General features: G+C 36.5%; 1 protein-coding gene across 2 annotated transcripts; it reads left to right on the forward strand.

Moving 5' to 3' along the window:
* Positions 1-6,556: 6,556 nt before the first annotated feature.
* LOC143465051 (uncharacterized) lies at positions 6,557-14,599 on the forward strand. 2 transcript variants are annotated; one of them, XM_076963184.1, is made up of 10 exons: positions 6,557-6,909; positions 7,522-7,624; positions 10,138-10,273; positions 10,433-10,497; positions 10,581-10,722; positions 10,816-10,889; positions 11,025-11,165; positions 11,275-11,379; positions 11,990-12,164; positions 12,617-14,599. In XM_076963184.1, exons 3-10 carry the CDS (start codon positions 10,154-10,156, stop codon positions 13,520-13,522), a joined length of 1,728 nt encoding a protein of 575 aa, XP_076819299.1. In that variant the 5' UTR covers positions 6,557-6,909; positions 7,522-7,624; positions 10,138-10,153; the 3' UTR covers positions 13,523-14,599. The 2 variants fall into 2 exon arrangements, with proteins under 2 accessions (XP_076819299.1, XP_076819298.1); XM_076963183.1 differs by lacking the exon at positions 7,522-7,624.
* Positions 14,600-19,218: the final 4,619 nt, after the last annotated feature.

Genomic DNA, 19,218 nt, shown 5'->3' on the forward strand with positions numbered 1-19,218 from the left:
ATTTTGGGAAATTATTTTATTATACAGGGCTGGCAAAAAAACTATTTGTAACATACAAAGTATCACTATTCACCAGGTGACATAATGTTTCAGATTGGCAGTAAAAGGTCGATTAGGGTTGATAAAATCTTTGTTGTCAGAGTTTACACGTACTATCTTATAAGATTTCAGTCTAATTTTGCTATTGATAATAATATAACTACAGAACTAGATTTAAGAAATATAAATGAAGTGACTTGAATGTCAATTCTGGTTTATGATAGTGCACAATATATACAGTAGAAACCACTTTGGTCATAATAAACAAAGCCGCAATAATCAAACCTGGACAAACATGGTTATCCACAAAAGGAGTTAAAAAATACGTTTTGGTTCTTTACAGCTCAACTGTATGTTTGATACCACGATACCTAAGATTAGTCACAAGAATGGAATTAATTGACTACAGGTATGTCATTAGATGACTTAAACTGAAAGCAAAAAACATATTTAGAGCCAGAGTCTATGCAAACATTTTAATTGCAGACATTTCAAGCAGTAACTATACTTATTCCATTGCAAGGTAGAACTGGCAACTGGCATCAATTGACATACAAAAATGGTATGGTATGGTATGATAATGTTTATCCTCGGACTGAGGAAAGTCTCTGCAAAACGTAAAGCTTGACTCCTCATCACTCGAGCCCTGGTTACTGACCTAGCCTTTGTGCAAGTTCCAATTGTCATACATTTTTTATTTTGGCTTTTTCGTTTTTTTTTTATAATATTGCCGAAATTTAGAACTGTCATCCAGGTCCACTTAACAGGAACAAACAAGTGTCGTTAAAGCCTTGCCCAAGGGCATTGGTATGGCACCAATGGGTATCGAACACGGAACCTGGGTCGTACTTATTGCGAGGCTAGCGCTTGAACCGCTCAGCTACCAAGCCGGCTGTAAAACGCAGTATCGAGCGCGCCTATGCCAAACTCTGTAGTCTGGCATCGCACTGGTACTAATAAAAATAAATTTGCAGAAAATGTGAAGTAAAAATTGATGGGTGGAACTTTGCAATTAAGATGAATGCAATTACCGTAACAAAAATGTTTGATTTGAAACCGGACAAATCACAAAAAACTTTGTGCTAAGAGAGCAGTCAACAAGCCAAGATGATATATGCTAAACTTATAAAATACACATAAAACGCAATTGCACACATTCTGCACACCCCTTTTAACTAAGCATCTTGGGACAGTTAAAGAGAATTATTATTTTTATGAAAATGTTTAATTACAAATGAAACAATCAGTAACAATTTAGTAGAATTGTAAAAAGGCCGTAGACCTCTGACCATTGGCAAACTGACTGCCTTATAGCTGCTTATGACCTGATAATAATACAGTAAATATCAGTTAATACATCCATGTTTATCACAACCAACCACCTATTTACATCCAAATTGCTTAGTACGGAATTTTCCTATACTTTTTCCAAATTTACAAAAACCTTGGTTAATACATCTAGCCCGGACTGCAGAGTTTGGCAAAGGTGCACTCCATACTGCTTTTCATGTCACCAGTGGCACACTTAAGGTGCATTATTTTGCACTTTATGAGTTGAACAGGACTTCTGCGCACTCAATTTTCAATTGATTTAAAGGTTGAATAAATCAAACTGTGTCCATTACCGTGTAATTGCACATCTAAGTGCGCACTTCCATTGCATCTGAGCATTTTTGTAAAGCGTTCTTACAGTCATTATGGTTGTTTGGCACACCCAAGATCTTGCTGAAAACGGCCAGGATCTATTGAAAGTGCGGCTGTTTTTGACCAAAGATTTGTTATAATTCGGAATTCCGAGACCACAAAAATTGCAACCGTTACCTTTAATGGTTATAAAGCATAGGTGTAACGCATCAGATACAATGTAATGCAGTTTACAGTATAAATAGTCCATAGTAGAAAGTGTGGCACGTGAAAGCGCTAGCCTAGACTCATCAACGTGTACGTCAAACTTTCTTATCTTCACGCCAAATTAAAATGAACATTTGAACGCCAATGTATAATACATACACAAAGAATTGAGGTTTCAGTGCACGCCATCATACCAAAATTTGCACCTTTCACGCACGATCTCTGGTCGAAAACAGCCGTACTTTCAAGAGTTTGGAAATCTGCAATAGGCCTATATATAATCGTGCAGGCCAGTGGGGCAACTTTCATCGAGCACTATTCTACGATATTTTTCAAACCTTCCTATCGAAAACCTAAGATCCGAAACACTACAACTGGGCCTATTAGAAATAAAAAGCTGAATGATGTGGATCGAATTGATGAAACCCGTAACGCAGTAATGCTCCGCCAGTAGTTTTGTTTTTTGCTTTTACACTGTTGGCGCTATTTACAGCGCCAAAAAATGGTCAACTGTTTGGTTTAGTAGACTATGGCTTGATCCAGGGTGTCGAGTTGAACCGATGTAGTGAACCTGTCTCCCTGTCCAAAACTTGTCCTCCCTCATTGTGACGTCATGAAGTCAAATCCAATTATTATTTTGACTCAGAAAAAGGAACAGTAATAAGACTAGCAGCTAGCGCAATTGGATGAGTTGAGATATTGAACACTTCGTCCTCAATTTCTTCAAAGGGCCGAGTTCTCAGCAGTTCTTTCTAACAACAGAAGAGTTGTGATGGGTTTAAATACGGTTGACTGCTGAGTAAAATATAGTTGTTTGTTAGTTTAGTTATTACAATTTGTTTATTTGGACTGCTGAGTTTAAGCTTGACCGCTTACGCAGTTATTATGAAGACGTTATCCAAACTTTCAATTTTAATTCTCAATTTGATTCAATATTCAATATTCAGGAGGAGGACATATGGTAGCCCTAAATAATTAGTAAGATTAATATTGCACGGTTGGCAATATTCTTGTAGATGTGAGTCGAAATTAATTTCGGTAGTGTTTGGATGTTGCACCTAATTCGAGGCTAACAATTTCTGTATTTTTGATTAAAAGCTATTGTTTGATGCCCATGTGAGATTTTTATCAATATGGGAGGTTTTGCGTTTTTGCGCAGGGAGGTTTCATTCAAGTATCCGCCACAATAATCCACTACGTATTTCGTTTTTGTGTTGCGTTGACTGACTTTCGTTGCCTTGATAAAAATGCTATGCCTATAAAATAAAATAAAAGAAGCTCGTGTTCTTTTTTCATCATAAACCGTGACCAAACAAATAGCCTTGTATATCGTGATGATAAGTCGTACAACTGATGATACAGTACTCCGAATTGTTTGTGGTGGAGAGAAATAATTCAACCTACTGTCAGTTATTTACGAGCAGCATCGCTGTCTTATCTTTTATAGTGCTACAAATGCACCCTTCTCCACATTTCCTGGAAATGTTGTCAAACATTTCACGTACCATACATACCAAAATAATACAATATAGCTGTTCATACTATGTATTCACCGTGGTGTTCTTTAAGATGATTTAAAGGGCCCTTTATGTAAAGCTGCCCAGTCCGTCTAGAATCTAGAAGGACCGAATAAGTGGTGGGATTCAAATGTTTTAACAACCGGTTCTCTCACTAGCAGCTTGCCATATTTACCCGGGGCCGATATACACATAGGCCTATACATACGCTTGTTAACAACCGGTTGACGGAGGTCATTAAAATTCCAAGAACTGGTTTGCACGAACCGGCTGAATTCCACCACTGGATCGGATCCATCTATTCTAGAGTCTACGACCTGAGTTCGATACTCAGCGGTGCTACCGTGATGTCCCATAGGCAATTGGGCATTTACGACGCTTGCTCCAGCTGTTCAGGGTTCCCAGCCGGATTGCCGTTTGCAATACAGTTACAGAGCTTAGTAATAGGGGTGCCGCAAGATGTTTTTAATTTATATTTATTCTTTTATAACAGGAAACCAGCCGACCAACACATTAAAAATAACAGAATTATAATACAATACAAATGTGCAATATAAATACATGACAAGATTTAAAAGAAATTTTTTTATAAAACTCTTTTGACCATTTTGATTGGTCTGTTGTTTAGTTTGTGTAATGTCCTATCCAAATATGTGTTAAAAATAAAATTTTGCTATTTTACCTAGGCTTACCATACGTCCCGTTTTAGCCCGGACAGTCCCGATTTTTAAGGCATTGTCCCGGCATCCCGGTCAGTCAACCAAAAAGTCTCACTTTGGCATTTAGTCAGCCAACATTGCCCTACACTACACGAAAGTTAGCATGCTGTGGTTGGTCTGTTTAGTCAACTTGCTGAAGATTGATGCTTGATGCGTGTTTTTGTTTCATTGTGTTAAATGTGAAAGTGATTGTAACGTTATTGTAGCGGGTAGTTTGTTCAGTAGTGGGTTGATTGTTAGCGCATTCGTTAGTTCAGTAATAGTAGGCTAGTAGGAAAATAGTAACATATGAACCACATTTATCTGATAAGGCTCGTTGTTCTGAAGCGTCCCGGTTTTCAATCACAAAAATATGGTAGGCCTAATTTTACCGTGTTGGTGGTTTTTCCTTTTCTCGTTGTGTTGAACCGTAAAATTCTGACAACTCTTATCACAGTGACACCCCGGTTAACGACCACCCCAATACAGTAACATGACGTTCCGCAGTATCACTATTGCTTAAACGCGGTTCGAAATATCGTCTACTTTTTCCATTGCAATGCTAATGCATTGCACATAACATTCTGTTTTTCAAACACGACCACCACGGTCAGTACAGTACTGTAATGTAGCTAGCCAACACAACACAATTAATTGAACCCCGTCTCATTTAAACGTTAAATTAGTATTATTATTATTGTTAAAGTAGGCTATTAGGAAAAAATCAGCAATTTGTTTCGTATTATTAATTCAAAATTGCTTAATTATTTGCAACTGCATTGAGAGCACGTAGGTGTTTAGTTTAGTGATTGTTCGTGTGTGCGCGCAATGGTTAGCGCATGACAAAGGAATCTACTGCGACAACTTGAAATTTGTGTCCCTAGAATTGTATTTTCGTCGTTTTGCCTCAAAGTGCGTATGGTAGTGGATACTACGCATTGCAAGCGTATTATTCCTTACAATCAACAGGATCGTAAAACACGTGCAACACAAAACGGTCTTATGCAAAATTGTGACGTGCTCTTAGGTAGGCCTACCATATTTTCATTGCCCAAAAAGAGGACAATTTCGCCAGCAAGTACAACGTAAATAGAGTTTTACGTTTAAAGAATTTATCACATGTTTTGGATAACTATACGCATATGCACAACTAATGCATTCAGCTTCAAAATCATTACGTCCTTTTCTGAAACAAGGATACTTTTGCCGCAGTTCATCAGAAAACACAGTATTCCTCTTTGGCGTTATTGCTTAGCTTTATTTAGCTTTTATGGTTGTCTAAATCAAAACAATGATAAAAAAATGATTAGACCTCATGCTGTCGCCGAAAAGTCATTTGACTTAGGCCTCATTCCGAAAAGTCACATAAAAATATAATGGTGTTGAAAATATGAGCAAGAAAACGCAAAATGCAAAAAAGATGGCATTTAGACATTTTTCATAGTATCCTCGGAGGACAATTCATTTTTCTTTAGAAAAGAGAGCAAATCCTCCTAAAAGAGGACATATGGTAGCCCTATCTTAGGTGACGTCTGAAAACCTACAATGTATGTGAGGTAACAAAATTGCCCTGCCCATGAAAATTTTCTACATGCGCAGATAATCAGGCGAGAAATGTTATGGACATGGAAGCGTCTAGCGAAATATATTGTAATTGCCACACAGAGGTGGGCAAACAGTACTTAGCAAAAATGTACCTACGGTTCTGGTATTCGGTACTATTTGAAAAAAGTATTTCGGTACTTTGCCGGTACTCGGTACCGGTGCTTTTCGTACAACGGATCCTGTTGCAATTGCAATATTTGCCGAAAATATGATATCACTAAAGCTTGCTTCAAGTCAAAAAACATATTAACTAACTCTTTGTGACTTGATTAGACTTTTATGGATTAAAAAAGAACAAAAAGTGTAAAATTGGCATTAACTTTTCATTAAAATGGACTGACATAAAATTCTTGAAAAAAGGAATTCGGTACAGGGATTCGGTACTTTTCTAACACTACCTATGGTATCGGTACCGAAAAATTACCGCCGTACGGTAATTCGGTACTAGAGTATCACGGTACTTCCACCTTTGTTGCCATAGAATAAACACGTCAAACAGCTCGACAGAAAACTTACGACTTGATACTTACAATTTACCAGTGTTTGAAACAAAGCAGGAATAAGTATGTGAATGAGAAAAGTCAAATTGATTGTAGTACTTGCCAATCGCTACGTCAACATACGTTACAGCTAGGTCGGGCATGTTATGTTATTATAAACATAAACGCTTTGTCACGTCACACGATAGAGCTGGTTGCACGCAGCCGCCATTGTTTATTGATCCGAAAGTCGAAGCGACCATTGGAGAAAATCACTTTTGTTGCGGTTCTTAGTCACGTGACGGCAGACCCACCAATGAGCGTTCTTGATCGATCACGGCAATGAAATAGATTTGAGACGAAGCGCTTTTGTATGGTTGTGAGATCCATGCAAGATGGTAGTTATATCTGAGATTTGAATTATTTCATTTTGAGTTGTATCATTTTAAAATCTTTATTCTAAATCTCAGGCTATCATACATCAGTGAAACTTTATTAAGACTGATACCCACAGCAAGGTTTTCTGTTTCATTTAGTATTTGGGAAGGCAGAGCAAGCGTATTTGTACTGAGATCGCCGACATTTTTTCTATTGCTGATTAGCTTGGAAAAAAGGGCGTTTTTACTAACGTGCTAGTGGTTCATGTAGCTGGCTCCAACTGTAGAGACGAAAAGAAGAAGGAAAATTGAAGTCATTTATTGAGGAAGATCGCAGCATACTGTACGTACCAGGATTTTTTTATTTTTAATTTCTTCCTTGGGAAATGTATGCCTGTATCCTGTGTACCTTTCGAATACTAAAAGAGATGTTATACATGGCGTGGAAAGGTTACTTCTATACCTAAATACATCTGTACATTGTTTTCATGGAATGTCTACTTTGATCATGCACAGATACCGGTAGTTTATTACTATTTAGTAAGCCTATAAGTTGTCATTGTAAAATCTACAGTTCCAAATCACTTAAAAGCAATTTGAACTTTTGATCCCTGACTAAAAATTACTGAAACTACCGCTAACCAAAAATTATAGTAACTACATTTGTAAAAAATAGGCTATAGAAATGTTTGTAAAAACAAATGTGATAATTTTTAGAACAAGTTAAAATATCAGGGTCGGCAAGTTTGTAATCCATATTTTTAAAGTGAAATGGATTCTCTTAATCTCACTGTCTATCTTTAAGTTGAAAACAGGCTGCACGACCTATATATGACGAAAAAGTCACTCCCTTTATAATTAAACTACAGCCAGCTGTTGTTATATTATGGTAAACATTTTGGCAAAATTTTAAGTAACATTGTTGGCTTAAAAATAAAAAAATACTGGTTACCAGGAGAACTGTAGGAGTCAAATGCATATGCATACAATCTTGCGACTGCAAGTCCGAAATGTTACGGGCAATAAACTGGTTCCAATGCCATCCATGCCAAAATAAGGTGGGTATAAGCCTATCACCAAACATAATTTTGTCTTTACCATTGTTACACAGATATTGTGATTATATAGCTACCAAATAAGTGGCTCCAATTGCTCGACTGAAAAACCAAAAAATTCTTAAAAATGCATTTTTCGTGTCTTTCACATCGAAAAGTCTTCAGTAATGGATGAAAAGTTATTTCTCAGAAAATACCGCACGCCATGCTTACGACAATCAGGTTAACAAGCAGTGGCATATTTTAAATTGCATTGAGGAGCGGGGACAAAATCTTTTAAAAGCTAGCTCTAAAATGCCCGCTCTCAGAATTTGCAGGACACAAAAACTTTGCTGTTTACACCTGGAAAACTGCGTAGAATGCCTCAAAAAGTCAAAAAGAATTATATAATGTCTCATATTTACTTGTATACAGTAGATGGCAATTTGGATGGAATTTTCAAATTAGACCTACTATTTAAGGTTGCAGTGGTTATAACCGATAATGAGTGGCAAACAAGAAAACGTAAAAATACCTCTAGCCCACAAACAATTGGGTTCCGTGGGGGGAAAGCATTTTATCCTTCCTAAACATGCTAGTGTTAATGACTAACGAGTTTTCTTGAGTGACTGATGTGTGCACCCAGTTTTGAACTGGTTTTAGTGAATAACATTCTCCATTGCATACCAAATATATTCACAATGCTATTCAATTACTTGAAAAACTAAAGGATAGAAAATATGAGTAAAAAATAAGAAAAAACTTTAACTTTGAACATTTTTGCATTATGCATCACTGTATTTTTTTGCTCATTTGTGGCAAAAAGCAGCTGGCCAAAAAAGTGATGGCAGGCCATACACTACACATAAGACACTGCCTCAACAACAAAGTAGCCTTGATTTTGGTATGATATCATAATCTTTATTGTCGAACTGAGGAAAGTCTTCACACAAATTAAACTTAGTGGCAGTTCCTCATACGCATTGGCCTAGCATGTGGGATTAGGCTGTAACTCTTTCACCGGAAAAAAATTGTGTATTCAAAGTTATTTTTCAAGGCTTCTTGTTAATTAATAATGATTAATAAATATGACAAATAATTTCAATTAGACGGAGAGATAAAAAATAATTTGTACCAATAGAAGGATGATAGGAAAGAACAAAGTTAAGTAAAAATTAAAACAAAATCATGACGAATAAAAACAATGATTATGCTCTAATACACGAATTCATTTCATTGTACAGTAATTCGATCTTAGCTCTACCTGATAAATGTTTGAGTTGCAATGCAAATAATACAAAAAACTTGTACTTTTGACAAGTCCATACATGTTAAAAGCATTGTACGTTACGTGGGAATAGTTTTCTACTTTTGCTTCTACAAATAAGTGTTAGGGCAAAATTTTCCAGAGAAAACAAAAATATCATCTTGAATTTAAAATATTCTTGGTTGAGGCTAATCATGTTTTTCTGCCTATGCTCTAGGCCAGTGGTTTTCAACCTGGGGGTCCGCGACCCCTGGGTGGGTCGTTTGCCTTTTCTCTGGGGGTCGCGAAGACGACAATTAAATACCAATCACTATTACGAGAATGCCAATTAATAAATACCAATTCAATAAATGAGTATTTTTTTCAACAGAGTGGTATCATAATTTATGTTATTTTTAATTATATTTGTTTGTGCTATTGCGCATACACAAATGTATTACATATGCCTGAATCAAAATTTTTGGAAGGGGGGTCGTTAGTTACATTGGGTTGTTGAAATGGGTCGCGGTATGAAAAAGGTTGAAAACCACTGCTATAGGCAAAGGTGGTGCCAGGAGTCGAGTGACGATGTCGCATGCATTTCAATTGCCTTTACACAGTGAATGCATACAGATACAAAGATAGTTAATCGATATTTTGTGTGCATAAAATATACCAAAAAAGTAGATGCGTAATATACACCAAATATTCTTAACAGCAGCTCCGTTACGTAAGTTTCGTAATCGTTGTCAACTACGTGCAAGACTATTTGAAAATGAAGGAAATTAACTTCAATTCAGAAAGAAAGTCAGCATCTACAATTCTAGAAAGTTCTTAATACTCTACTTGTCTATTAATCATTTGTGGCAAGTGTGACCAAAACAAGTCTCTTTAGCATAGGATTCCATCAAGTTTCTTATAACATTTTCAGCAAATAATGAGAAGCAATTACGGTTGCAGTTAATCACATTTTACAATAAAAATGCAATTGTTGTCCGAAAATACGCCGGAGTAAATTTTTTTTTAATCGCCAAAAGGAGCGGGAGCATAAGCGACAAAACGAGCATGCTCTTTTCTTTATAGAAAACCGTAAGCACGAGCGATGCTCTTTTTTCATTGGTGAGTGAGAGCGTGAGTGACACTCCTTTTACAAGAGGGTTTACCCAGCTCTGGCTATTGGTTTGCTTCCAATGCACAGTTTAAAATATTAGTGATACTAAATGTTCAGTTGCACAACTTCATAATTATATGTTTATCTTGTAAATTTGAATCAATTTTATATGTTTTTAAGATTGTGAATTTTGATAATGGATCCTTCAGGAAATTTCTTCTGGCAAAATAATGTAGGTGATAGTGGCATGCTTCAAGGCAACATATCCCTGGATAATTACATTCAATCCCAGCAAATGCAGTCACACCAACAACAGGTAAACTGTTGGGTTGTTAGGTCTTCACTTTTTAATACATTTCTGCCTAGTTCTAGCACACCTACAATTTTATTTTTGTGGGTGAGTGTTTCATAAAATAAGTAATTTTATAATTTGCTTTTGGGAACAGGTTTTTCAGACTTTCTGTTTCTTATTTAGGATTCTAATTCTCCAAAATCCTCACCAATGATCTCATCAAGTCCACAAGACCAGAATATATATAGGTCAGATATTTTTGATACGATTAGTTATCCAATATAACTGGTCATATGGTATGGTTGGTAAAAATCGCATATCACATAAACAGGCAACAAAGTGAAGATTTACCTGAAGAGAAGATAAAAGATGAATCGGTACTGGCACCAGGAGATTCCAACTATACAATTGGCATTGTTAACCCAGATGCAATAGAGCCAAAAGAGAGATCATACACATGTCGTATATGTCAGGTGAGATATCTTGCTATGCCAAATTGCTATTACATATATTTGATCTCCTTTCTCAGTACGGAGTTGGTTGTTTATAAAGAAAGTATATTGCAGGTGACATTTCCAAACAAAAGTGCAGTTACTGTGCATTCAAAGTTACATACAGACCACCAAGGAAAGCCTTACAGGTGAGGTATTGCCATTGCCAGAAAATAATGTGTGCTGAAAAACAACAAATTATATATATGTATCATACAGTATCGTATATTTATATATGTGTGCGAAGCAGTGTAAGTCTCCAAATATGTTAAAATGATTTTTAGGTGCAATTTCTGTGGGAAAGGGTTTTCTACTAACTTCTACCTAAAGCAACATGAACGTATCCATAGTGGGCAAAAGCCCTATAAATGTCCAATGTGTGACAATTCCTTTAAGCAGCTGTCTCATGTTCAGCAACATGTCAGGTATAAAAGATGCTCTGTTGAACCTGTTAAATAATAGTCTACGGCTAATGACTACATTACATTTACAATAAACTGATGTAGTTTAAAAAGGTGCATTCTTTTTTTGCAGGACACACACAGGTGTGCGCCCTTATAAATGCCATTGGCCAGGTTGTGGTAAAGCCTTTCTTCAGCAATCTCATCTAAAAAGCCATGAAGCTCGTCATATTCCCAAGTAACTAAACCTTTTTTGAGTATTTTTATGACTTGTAAGGATTTTTTTACCATCTTGTTGTATAATATAACCAAATAACTGGTATGGTGTATTAAGTAGAGATGCATGCAATAGTAAGCAAATTCATCGATCACCAGCCTAATCTGTCATGCAAAATCAACTGAGCTGATTATTGAAACATTGATTACATGACAGGAAACTTGCAATAATAGTTATAACACGTGCATTTTGATACCATGAAAATTACGTTGTGATATTGCAGCATACTACTCTTTTATGAAGTTTGTTTTGAAATTTACATGTTACGACAGTTTTATGAATTATAGCTTTAAATGATACAGAATAATTGACACCAAAATGGCAGATAACTGATTAATTTAATCATAGCAGCCCTAATATTAAAGTTTTTTTAAAAAGAGTTTTTTCATTGGTCGTTATGCCCTATTTAAGTAGCAAAACTTGTAAACCCTGTTTTAGATGTGACCAAAGCATATAGTTCTACATTTTGTGTTAAAATAATATAGCGTTTTTGTATAGAACCACTTGTTTGAGTTTCAATAGTAATTTTAGAAGAATAAATAACACATACAGAATACATGCATTCTTTCAGGCAAAATACAGGAGTTCGTCCTTACAAATGCCATTGGCCAGATTGTGGCAAGTCTTTTGCTCAGCTCACAAATCTCAAGTCTCATGTAGCCCGCCATACACCAGGAAAGGGTAAAAGTCGCAAAGGAGGTTCAAGTACTGCCAAAAAACAAGAGCCACCAACTGAAAATGAAGATGTAGGTGCCATTTTCTGATAAAATAGTTGCTCAATTTTTGAAATTTTATTAGTACATAATTATAGGTCTTTCTGAGCTTATAAAACTGGCAACAATCATATGGACATTATAAGCATATGATGGGATGGACATTTTTAATATTTATGCAGCATAATTTAATGTTAATTAATCATAAATTTAATAAAATTAATCATAATTTAATTTATGTTGTATGCAGCATTACAACATAACATATAACTTTGCTGGATGGTATGTTAGTATATCTAAACACATTAAACAAAGCATATTGTTGATACATAAATTAGCGAAATGCACTCTATTGTTGGAGAGCGTTCACTGCCAACTTGCCAAGTACAATTATATAGGTTCAGGATCGTTGATAAAAGCAGTTAATTATTATTGAATATATCGAAAGCACCAATTGTAAGCAAATAATGTATGCTATGTTTTAGGAAAGTGGAAGTTCATTTAACTTGGCGAATGTAATCAATCAAGCGGCAGCTGCTGCTAATATTGTTCCTAGTATTGTTGGTGATGATGAAGCCGAAATTCGACCATTTCTTTGCCCAGGATGTTCTAAATTGTATGTGCGAGAAGCTACCTTCAAGAAGCATTTGGAGGAATGCAAGATGAAGCTTCAAATGTCAATCACAGCAACTGCTTCCGCGTTGGGAATTGATCCACCTCCCATGCCTTCCTCCGCCACAAACTCTGGTGAATATGATGGAAATCTGGTGCAAATTTCAAATGTTTCGGTTCAAGGAAATCCTGCTAAAAGACCACGAGTAAACATTAAGGAGGAAGATGATATACCAAGTATAGATGCCCATTTACCTATGCATCCACAAAGCAGTGCTCATCAACAAAGTGCTACAAATTCTCCTGGATCAGCTGTTCAAAACTTAGTCAAAGAAGAAGTAGTCAATAATGACACATCCAATTTTGTCTCAAGACAGCACTTGGCTGAGGACAGTGAGTTTAAACTACCACAGGTTCTTAATAACGTGTCGATGTACAACGTTCATTCAACCAACTCACCATTAACTTTGCAAAACACTGTCCTGCTGCATGGTGAAGAGCCAAAACATCAGCCACAACTGCTGGTTACTCAGCAGCAAAATGTTAATTCCAATCAGCAGCTAATTACCCAGAATCAAATGATCACAACCTCATCAACGCAGCCTCCTTCCTCCATTCCAATCATTTTCTCCAATTCAGTTACATCATCACCATCGCTTATTCTCCAGAACAACCCGGGCAAAGATGCAGTCTCGGAGGCGTCTGAGCATTCTACAATAAACCAAGCTGCTATCAGGTGGCAATGGGATCAACCAGTGCCTCGTCTAAACTTTCCTTAACAGCTGCCAAAAGATCGATTACTTAAATGGTGCCATGGCTTGAAGTTGTTAATCCTTGCGCAGCATTAACGCTGACACATCATTCTCGATTTTTGTTTTTTCTCATTGACATGCAGTATTTTTAATATTTCCTACATCAGGATTACCTTGGCCACTGCATATGTTATAAATTGGCCTTACTACATCTTCAGACTTTTGAAGTGCCAAATTGCTGCAAAATTAAGGCATATATCTCGTGTTAACTACAGTGATTATTAATTAACTACAACAATTGTAATTTCAGAGTTTCTGAAGTTTTTAGGTTATCTTATACTTTCAGTTTGTTGTTCTTTAATATAGCTTTACCGATCATGCTGTGTTGGAACTGCGATTACTAGTTTTCTGCTGTTTAGAGTTTTATAAGTGTCTCTATGTAATGGTGTGTATAAGCTGGCAAGATTTAACCGGGTAGATTGGTCTGTTCGCGGCCTGCTTTGTGCACACCTTTAATGCTTCCTGAAAAGGCCATTGTGTTGTTAGGCCGTTGCTTGCATTGATATTGTGATCGCTTGCCACTATAAAGCCTGGCATCACAGAAACCCGGCCTAATAACATTGCAGCTTACAGATATCATGTATTACTGCCCAATGACTTTCGAACGTTTGTTATCCTATGCGGCGAAAACGCTCGCTTGGGTTTGTGCTTAACTATTTTATAATTGTGATGTTCTTTTACCCTAGTTCTTTATCTTGCAATTTCTAACAGTTTTGAGTCGTTTCGGTTGTGGATACGTTCTATCAACCACTTCATGATTCATATATCATTTTGTGGGAATTCTTTTGGGCAATTGCTACACAAAATGAAATATTTTCGAAGCCAATTTCATCCTAAAAGTCCTTCCGTATTTGTTTATAGTCGCAGTATTAGTTTATATTCCTGTTGTGGATTGGTATGTTTTACCCAGGCCACTACGTTGGTATTTTGTGTGAGCGCTTTTGAACTAGTGTAGATAATTGTAATGGCAGAAATATTGCCACTAACCTGTTTTTGCCAGCTATTTTACTAACCAGTGCCCCAAATAAAGGCCGCTAATCAAAACTTTGTGTTCATATTGTAAAGATGATTTATGCCCAGTTATCTTTCAGCATCTCAATATTAGGCGTTCAGAAAAATATACCTAACTTCACCAATGCGTAAGTTTGCGTATAATTACTGCACAAAGGTTCGAATTATCCCTTATGCTCCTTTTGGATTACAAAATGGCTCAAACGTCCGGGTGCAGGCAAACATTTCCAGCTATGATATAAAAACATAGCACAGTTGAGTTTCCTAAGAATCGTGGATGATAATAAATAGCTTATGAAAGCCAGCTGAGAACCTCAGTTGTGACAAGACAGGAAAACCTGCATGAAGCCGCTCGCAGCTGGCCAGCGCACCAAGTTTATCATCACTACGTGAAATCAGTCTGCGCATTACTTAGGTCTTAGAACACTGGAAAAGAAATATCCGCAGTCTTTGGATTTTTAACCACGATGTAATTCCAATCTTGTACTAACATAAGTAATGCCAATTCATTATTAAATTTGCTGGTACTAAAATTCTTTTTTCTAGGATTGTGATCAGATACTTGTTCAGCGGGGTAAGTAATTTTTTAACTGCTGTAGTATGCAAAACAGCTGGCCTGAACCAGAGCCGTAATCGTTTAGTCATTTCCTTGTTAAGATTGAAGTTGGAGGAAGTAACTCGGGTCTGGTCATATCAATTAATATCTGAAGCCAAACAATATAGGAAGCAAAAATACCGTTTCAGTAGACAAGAAAGATTTATGAGTTTTGAAATTTTTCTTTTTGGCGTATCTTAGCGCTTACCATCGTCGTTTTATTTGACGACAACAAAAGGAGTACGAGTTTCCCTGCACTCCACGAGCTCAACAAAAAGAAAGTTCTCGTAAACCACATGGCATCGTAGCTTACAGACTCTCCCGAACGTTGGCCACTATACTTACTAACTACCGCGAGTTGGCGCACGATACAGTTCAAAATAAACAGAAGCAATCCTTTTTTTAAACCGTGCGGTGATGTGCACCGTTTGGGAGCCACCGCAAGCAAACAACATGGTCATGGAAACTACATCTATCCAATCCTCGATCAGAGTGATACACCTTAAACAATTTCTTACATGTCGAGACCACGGTATTTACGCAGTCACATGTCACATACAATGCAAAGCAAGCTATATGAGACAAATCACGAAAAGCCTTACTTGTAGATGGAATAGTCACAGCTGGCTTTGGAAAAGCATGAATAACGAACATGAAGATGACTAGGCAGCTTTGAGATGTCAATACCAACACAAAGCGCTCTTTTCAACAAACCGGACATAGCCGAGTTTTATAAGGTGACATTTTTAGAAAAACCTCAGAGAAGGGGTTTGGACATTACCGAATCCAATGCTGTTAGCTATTTAGATGCCAACACAAATGTACAAGACACTTTGCTACCCAAGATAAGATAATGTTCGTACCTTGCTGCCTATTTTTTTCACCTGCCTTTACCGCGTCTTGCATTGCCTACCCTGCAGTTTAGTACACTATTTTTGCAAAACCGAATGCTTGCAGTTAGCCGGATTAGATTGGTGTTCACCGCTTTCATACTTCAGATATTTCAGCTGTTTCAGATCCTGTCGGTTTTAGCATTTTTAGCTTCATAGTTTTATATTTTATCCGTCTATAACTCTATATTAATAACACAGGACAACAAAAAAATTTCGGCATGAAAGGTAAGAACGATTTTAGAGTATATCAGGGGCGCTGAGCTCGAAAATGCCATTAGTTTTTGCAGATTGGCTCTAGTTGAGTCTAGTTTTTAAGATATTAGCGAATTTCGATATTTTTCGTACATTTTAAATTTGAAGCTAGGTTGCATTTTATCTTAAGGAACAGCCTATATTAAATGTTGTAGTAAGTCTATCAGCACTAAAACCACAAGAATGAGCAAAAGCTAAAGACACAGTGAGATTAGTTAAATGAAAAAATGCTGCATAAATCTATTCTTTTCCATATATTCAACACAAAAAATGCCCCATTTATTCGTATTTTAATCAGATTCTCTCAACATATTGCAATTTGTGAGACTAAGCTTTCAATACCACATTAAAACTTGCTTGAAGTGAACAATAAATAGCAGTAGTTTGGTAATAACAAATCAAGTATGCCTAAGCATACACAAGAAAGACGACAAATTGTAAAGACAGACGAAATGAACAAGCAATCAGTTTTTTTCATTTACCACGGAGTATTCAAAGCAAAGCACTTTATGAAGAAATATATCCATCTCAGGATGTGCATTAGTTAAGTTCTTAGATGCACTGTAGTTATTTACTCAAATTAGCTTGAAGTCATCTGCAGGAAAGTCCTCTTGTACGACTTTCGCCTGTAATCTTGTTGTGGACAGCTTTGCATTAGGCACCAGCAGTAATCTGCCATCATGTGAGTATCCCATCTACCTTGATATCTCTCTTCCGTTAATTTGATATCTTGATGAAACCTTTCACCTTGTTCCTCACTCATATTTCCGAGGTTTTCAGGGAAGCGATCTAAGTGACTGAATAGATAGTGAACTTTTACGCTCATCCTTGATTCAAGAGCTTGAAAATTCGTAAGCATCACTTGTACGAGATCCACATACTGTAGTTGCTTGCTTTTGTGTTTCCAAGAAATCCTTTTACAACTGCAACGAAAGAGTGCCAGGCTGCCTTCTCAACTTCATTTATATGTGAGGGAAAAACTTGATCTTTAATTAATTTTCGTATTTGTGGCCCATCAAAAATTCCTGCTTTCAGCTTTTTAATACTTAGACCAGGAAATACTATGCACAAGTAATCAAAACAAGCACCATCTTGTAAGGCATTGACAAATTGTTTCATTAAACCCAATTTGATGTGCAATGAGGTTAAAATGATGCGATCACGACTGAAGGTTCATTTACAATGTTTTTATCTTCGTGCACAAATTGTTCACGTATGGGTCATTCCTTTTTAATCCAGTGTTGATCAGTGGCCCGACTATCCCAGTAACAAATAAAGCAGGATACTTGGTGTAGCCACCTTATTGTCCTAAGAGAAAGTCGACCATTTTCAAATCAACGCATATCTCCCATTTATGCTCAGTATAAGAAAGTTTCTTGATGGGATGATGATGGTTATGCTTGATTGGAGATGATATAAACTAATCTAAGGCCTTATTTACCTCCCAAGCGAGGAATTTGTGCCAGACAACTCAACATTTGGGCAAAACTAAATAGCTGCTTCACATGGCTTCAGTTTTTATTAACTTATGTTACTCACTAGCATACATTTCTAACTTTTCATGGTATATGTTGGAAGAAGCAATAACTCAAAAACTAGAGCCAACTCAGCAAAAGTAATGGCATTTTCGGACTCAGCGCCCCTGATATACCCCTAAATCGATCTAACATATCATGTCTTTTGAAAAACATATTTGTTGTTGGCCTGTGTAATTATATTAATAATTTTATCAATTATTTTTTTTTGTTTCTGTATTTCTCATAGATACCGATGATGCCGTTAAGCGAAATATTCATGTCCAATGATATAACAAAGTTGACTGACCCGTGAACTGTGTCTGCAATTATTGCTTATTATCATATAGCCTAGTATAGACATGGGATCATCAGCAGAGATAATAACCCTACTTGGATGATTTTAGCCTTAATGTAAAGTTGCTTAGTCTATGCTAAAGTAAAAACTTTTTGGTGAACTTTAGGTAACATTTTTTGAGATTGGCAACTGTACAAGTTGATGTAATTGAAATAAACGTGAACACAGACCAATAATTGTATTCAGCTCTCAAAACCCGCTCGCTTAACTCGAACTTTGACAAAAGCTATAAATCGTTTGTTCAAATGGATGTGGTGGTTGGCACCATGTCATTGCTACGCCATGGACAATTTCCTTTCATTTCTTATCTTTGCCAAATTCTTAGTTAATTTCATGTTGATACCTTTGCTTTATATTCCGTTTACCCTTTGTCAATTTATTTAGTCATTCATTTGTTTCTTGACTTCGTTACCGGTTCAATACCATTTTATTTTCTCACGTGTTGGCCGATTAATGTCTGCAAAAGTGCTGCCGAGAATGCCATGCAAACTCGTAAAGAATGAAAATGAGATTTGCATGTTATCAGACTTGAATCGCTCTCGCTCTAGATTCTGACGACGCCCAAGAAAGTTTTGCAATGCAAGCGACCTATCACAATGAAAGCTATGATGCCCAATTGACAGGGACGGCCATTGAAGTATGTGGGACCCTTAAACAACATTCTCTCTTTGTTCCTTGTTATGGTATGTTTGTAAAACACAATTTATGGAAAAACAAAATCAAAATCCAATTCATCATTAAAAATAGATTCACTTTCCCTGAAGTGAAAAATAGTGCTTCTGTGTCAGAAAAGGTAGCAGACGAGCGTTACCGTCGAGTCACCACAGCACAAAGTAAAATACTGACTTTGGTGGTAAACTTTGCAGTGGATTTATCATATTTTTGAATTCGTTGTTTAATTGATGTTTGCTAAAAGTTCACTTACATTCATGCTTTCTTGTCCTTTAAAAATATGCTTTACAAACACGATAATTTGCAGTTTTTCGATAGATCTGACTGGTTATTCTGTCTCAAGAGTCCCAGAGTTGGGAGAGCACAGA

Source organism: Clavelina lepadiformis, chromosome 7, assembly GCF_947623445.1.
Source record: "Clavelina lepadiformis chromosome 7, kaClaLepa1.1, whole genome shotgun sequence".
Taxonomy (NCBI): Eukaryota; Metazoa; Chordata; class Ascidiacea; order Aplousobranchia; family Clavelinidae; genus Clavelina; species Clavelina lepadiformis.

Bases quoted from the DNA above. Each gene is read 5' to 3' on its own strand.
- LOC143465051 (XM_076963184.1), top strand. From the start codon at position 10,154: ATGGATCCTTCAGGAAATTTCTTCTGGCAAAATAATGTAGGTGATAGT. The intron at 10,274-10,432 runs GTAAACTGTTGG...TTTCTTATTTAG, and splicing joins TGCAGTCACACCAACAACAG to GATTCTAATTCTCCAAAATC. The intron at 12,165-12,616 runs GTAGGTGCCATT...GCTATGTTTTAG, and splicing joins CACCAACTGAAAATGAAGAT to GAAAGTGGAAGTTCATTTAA.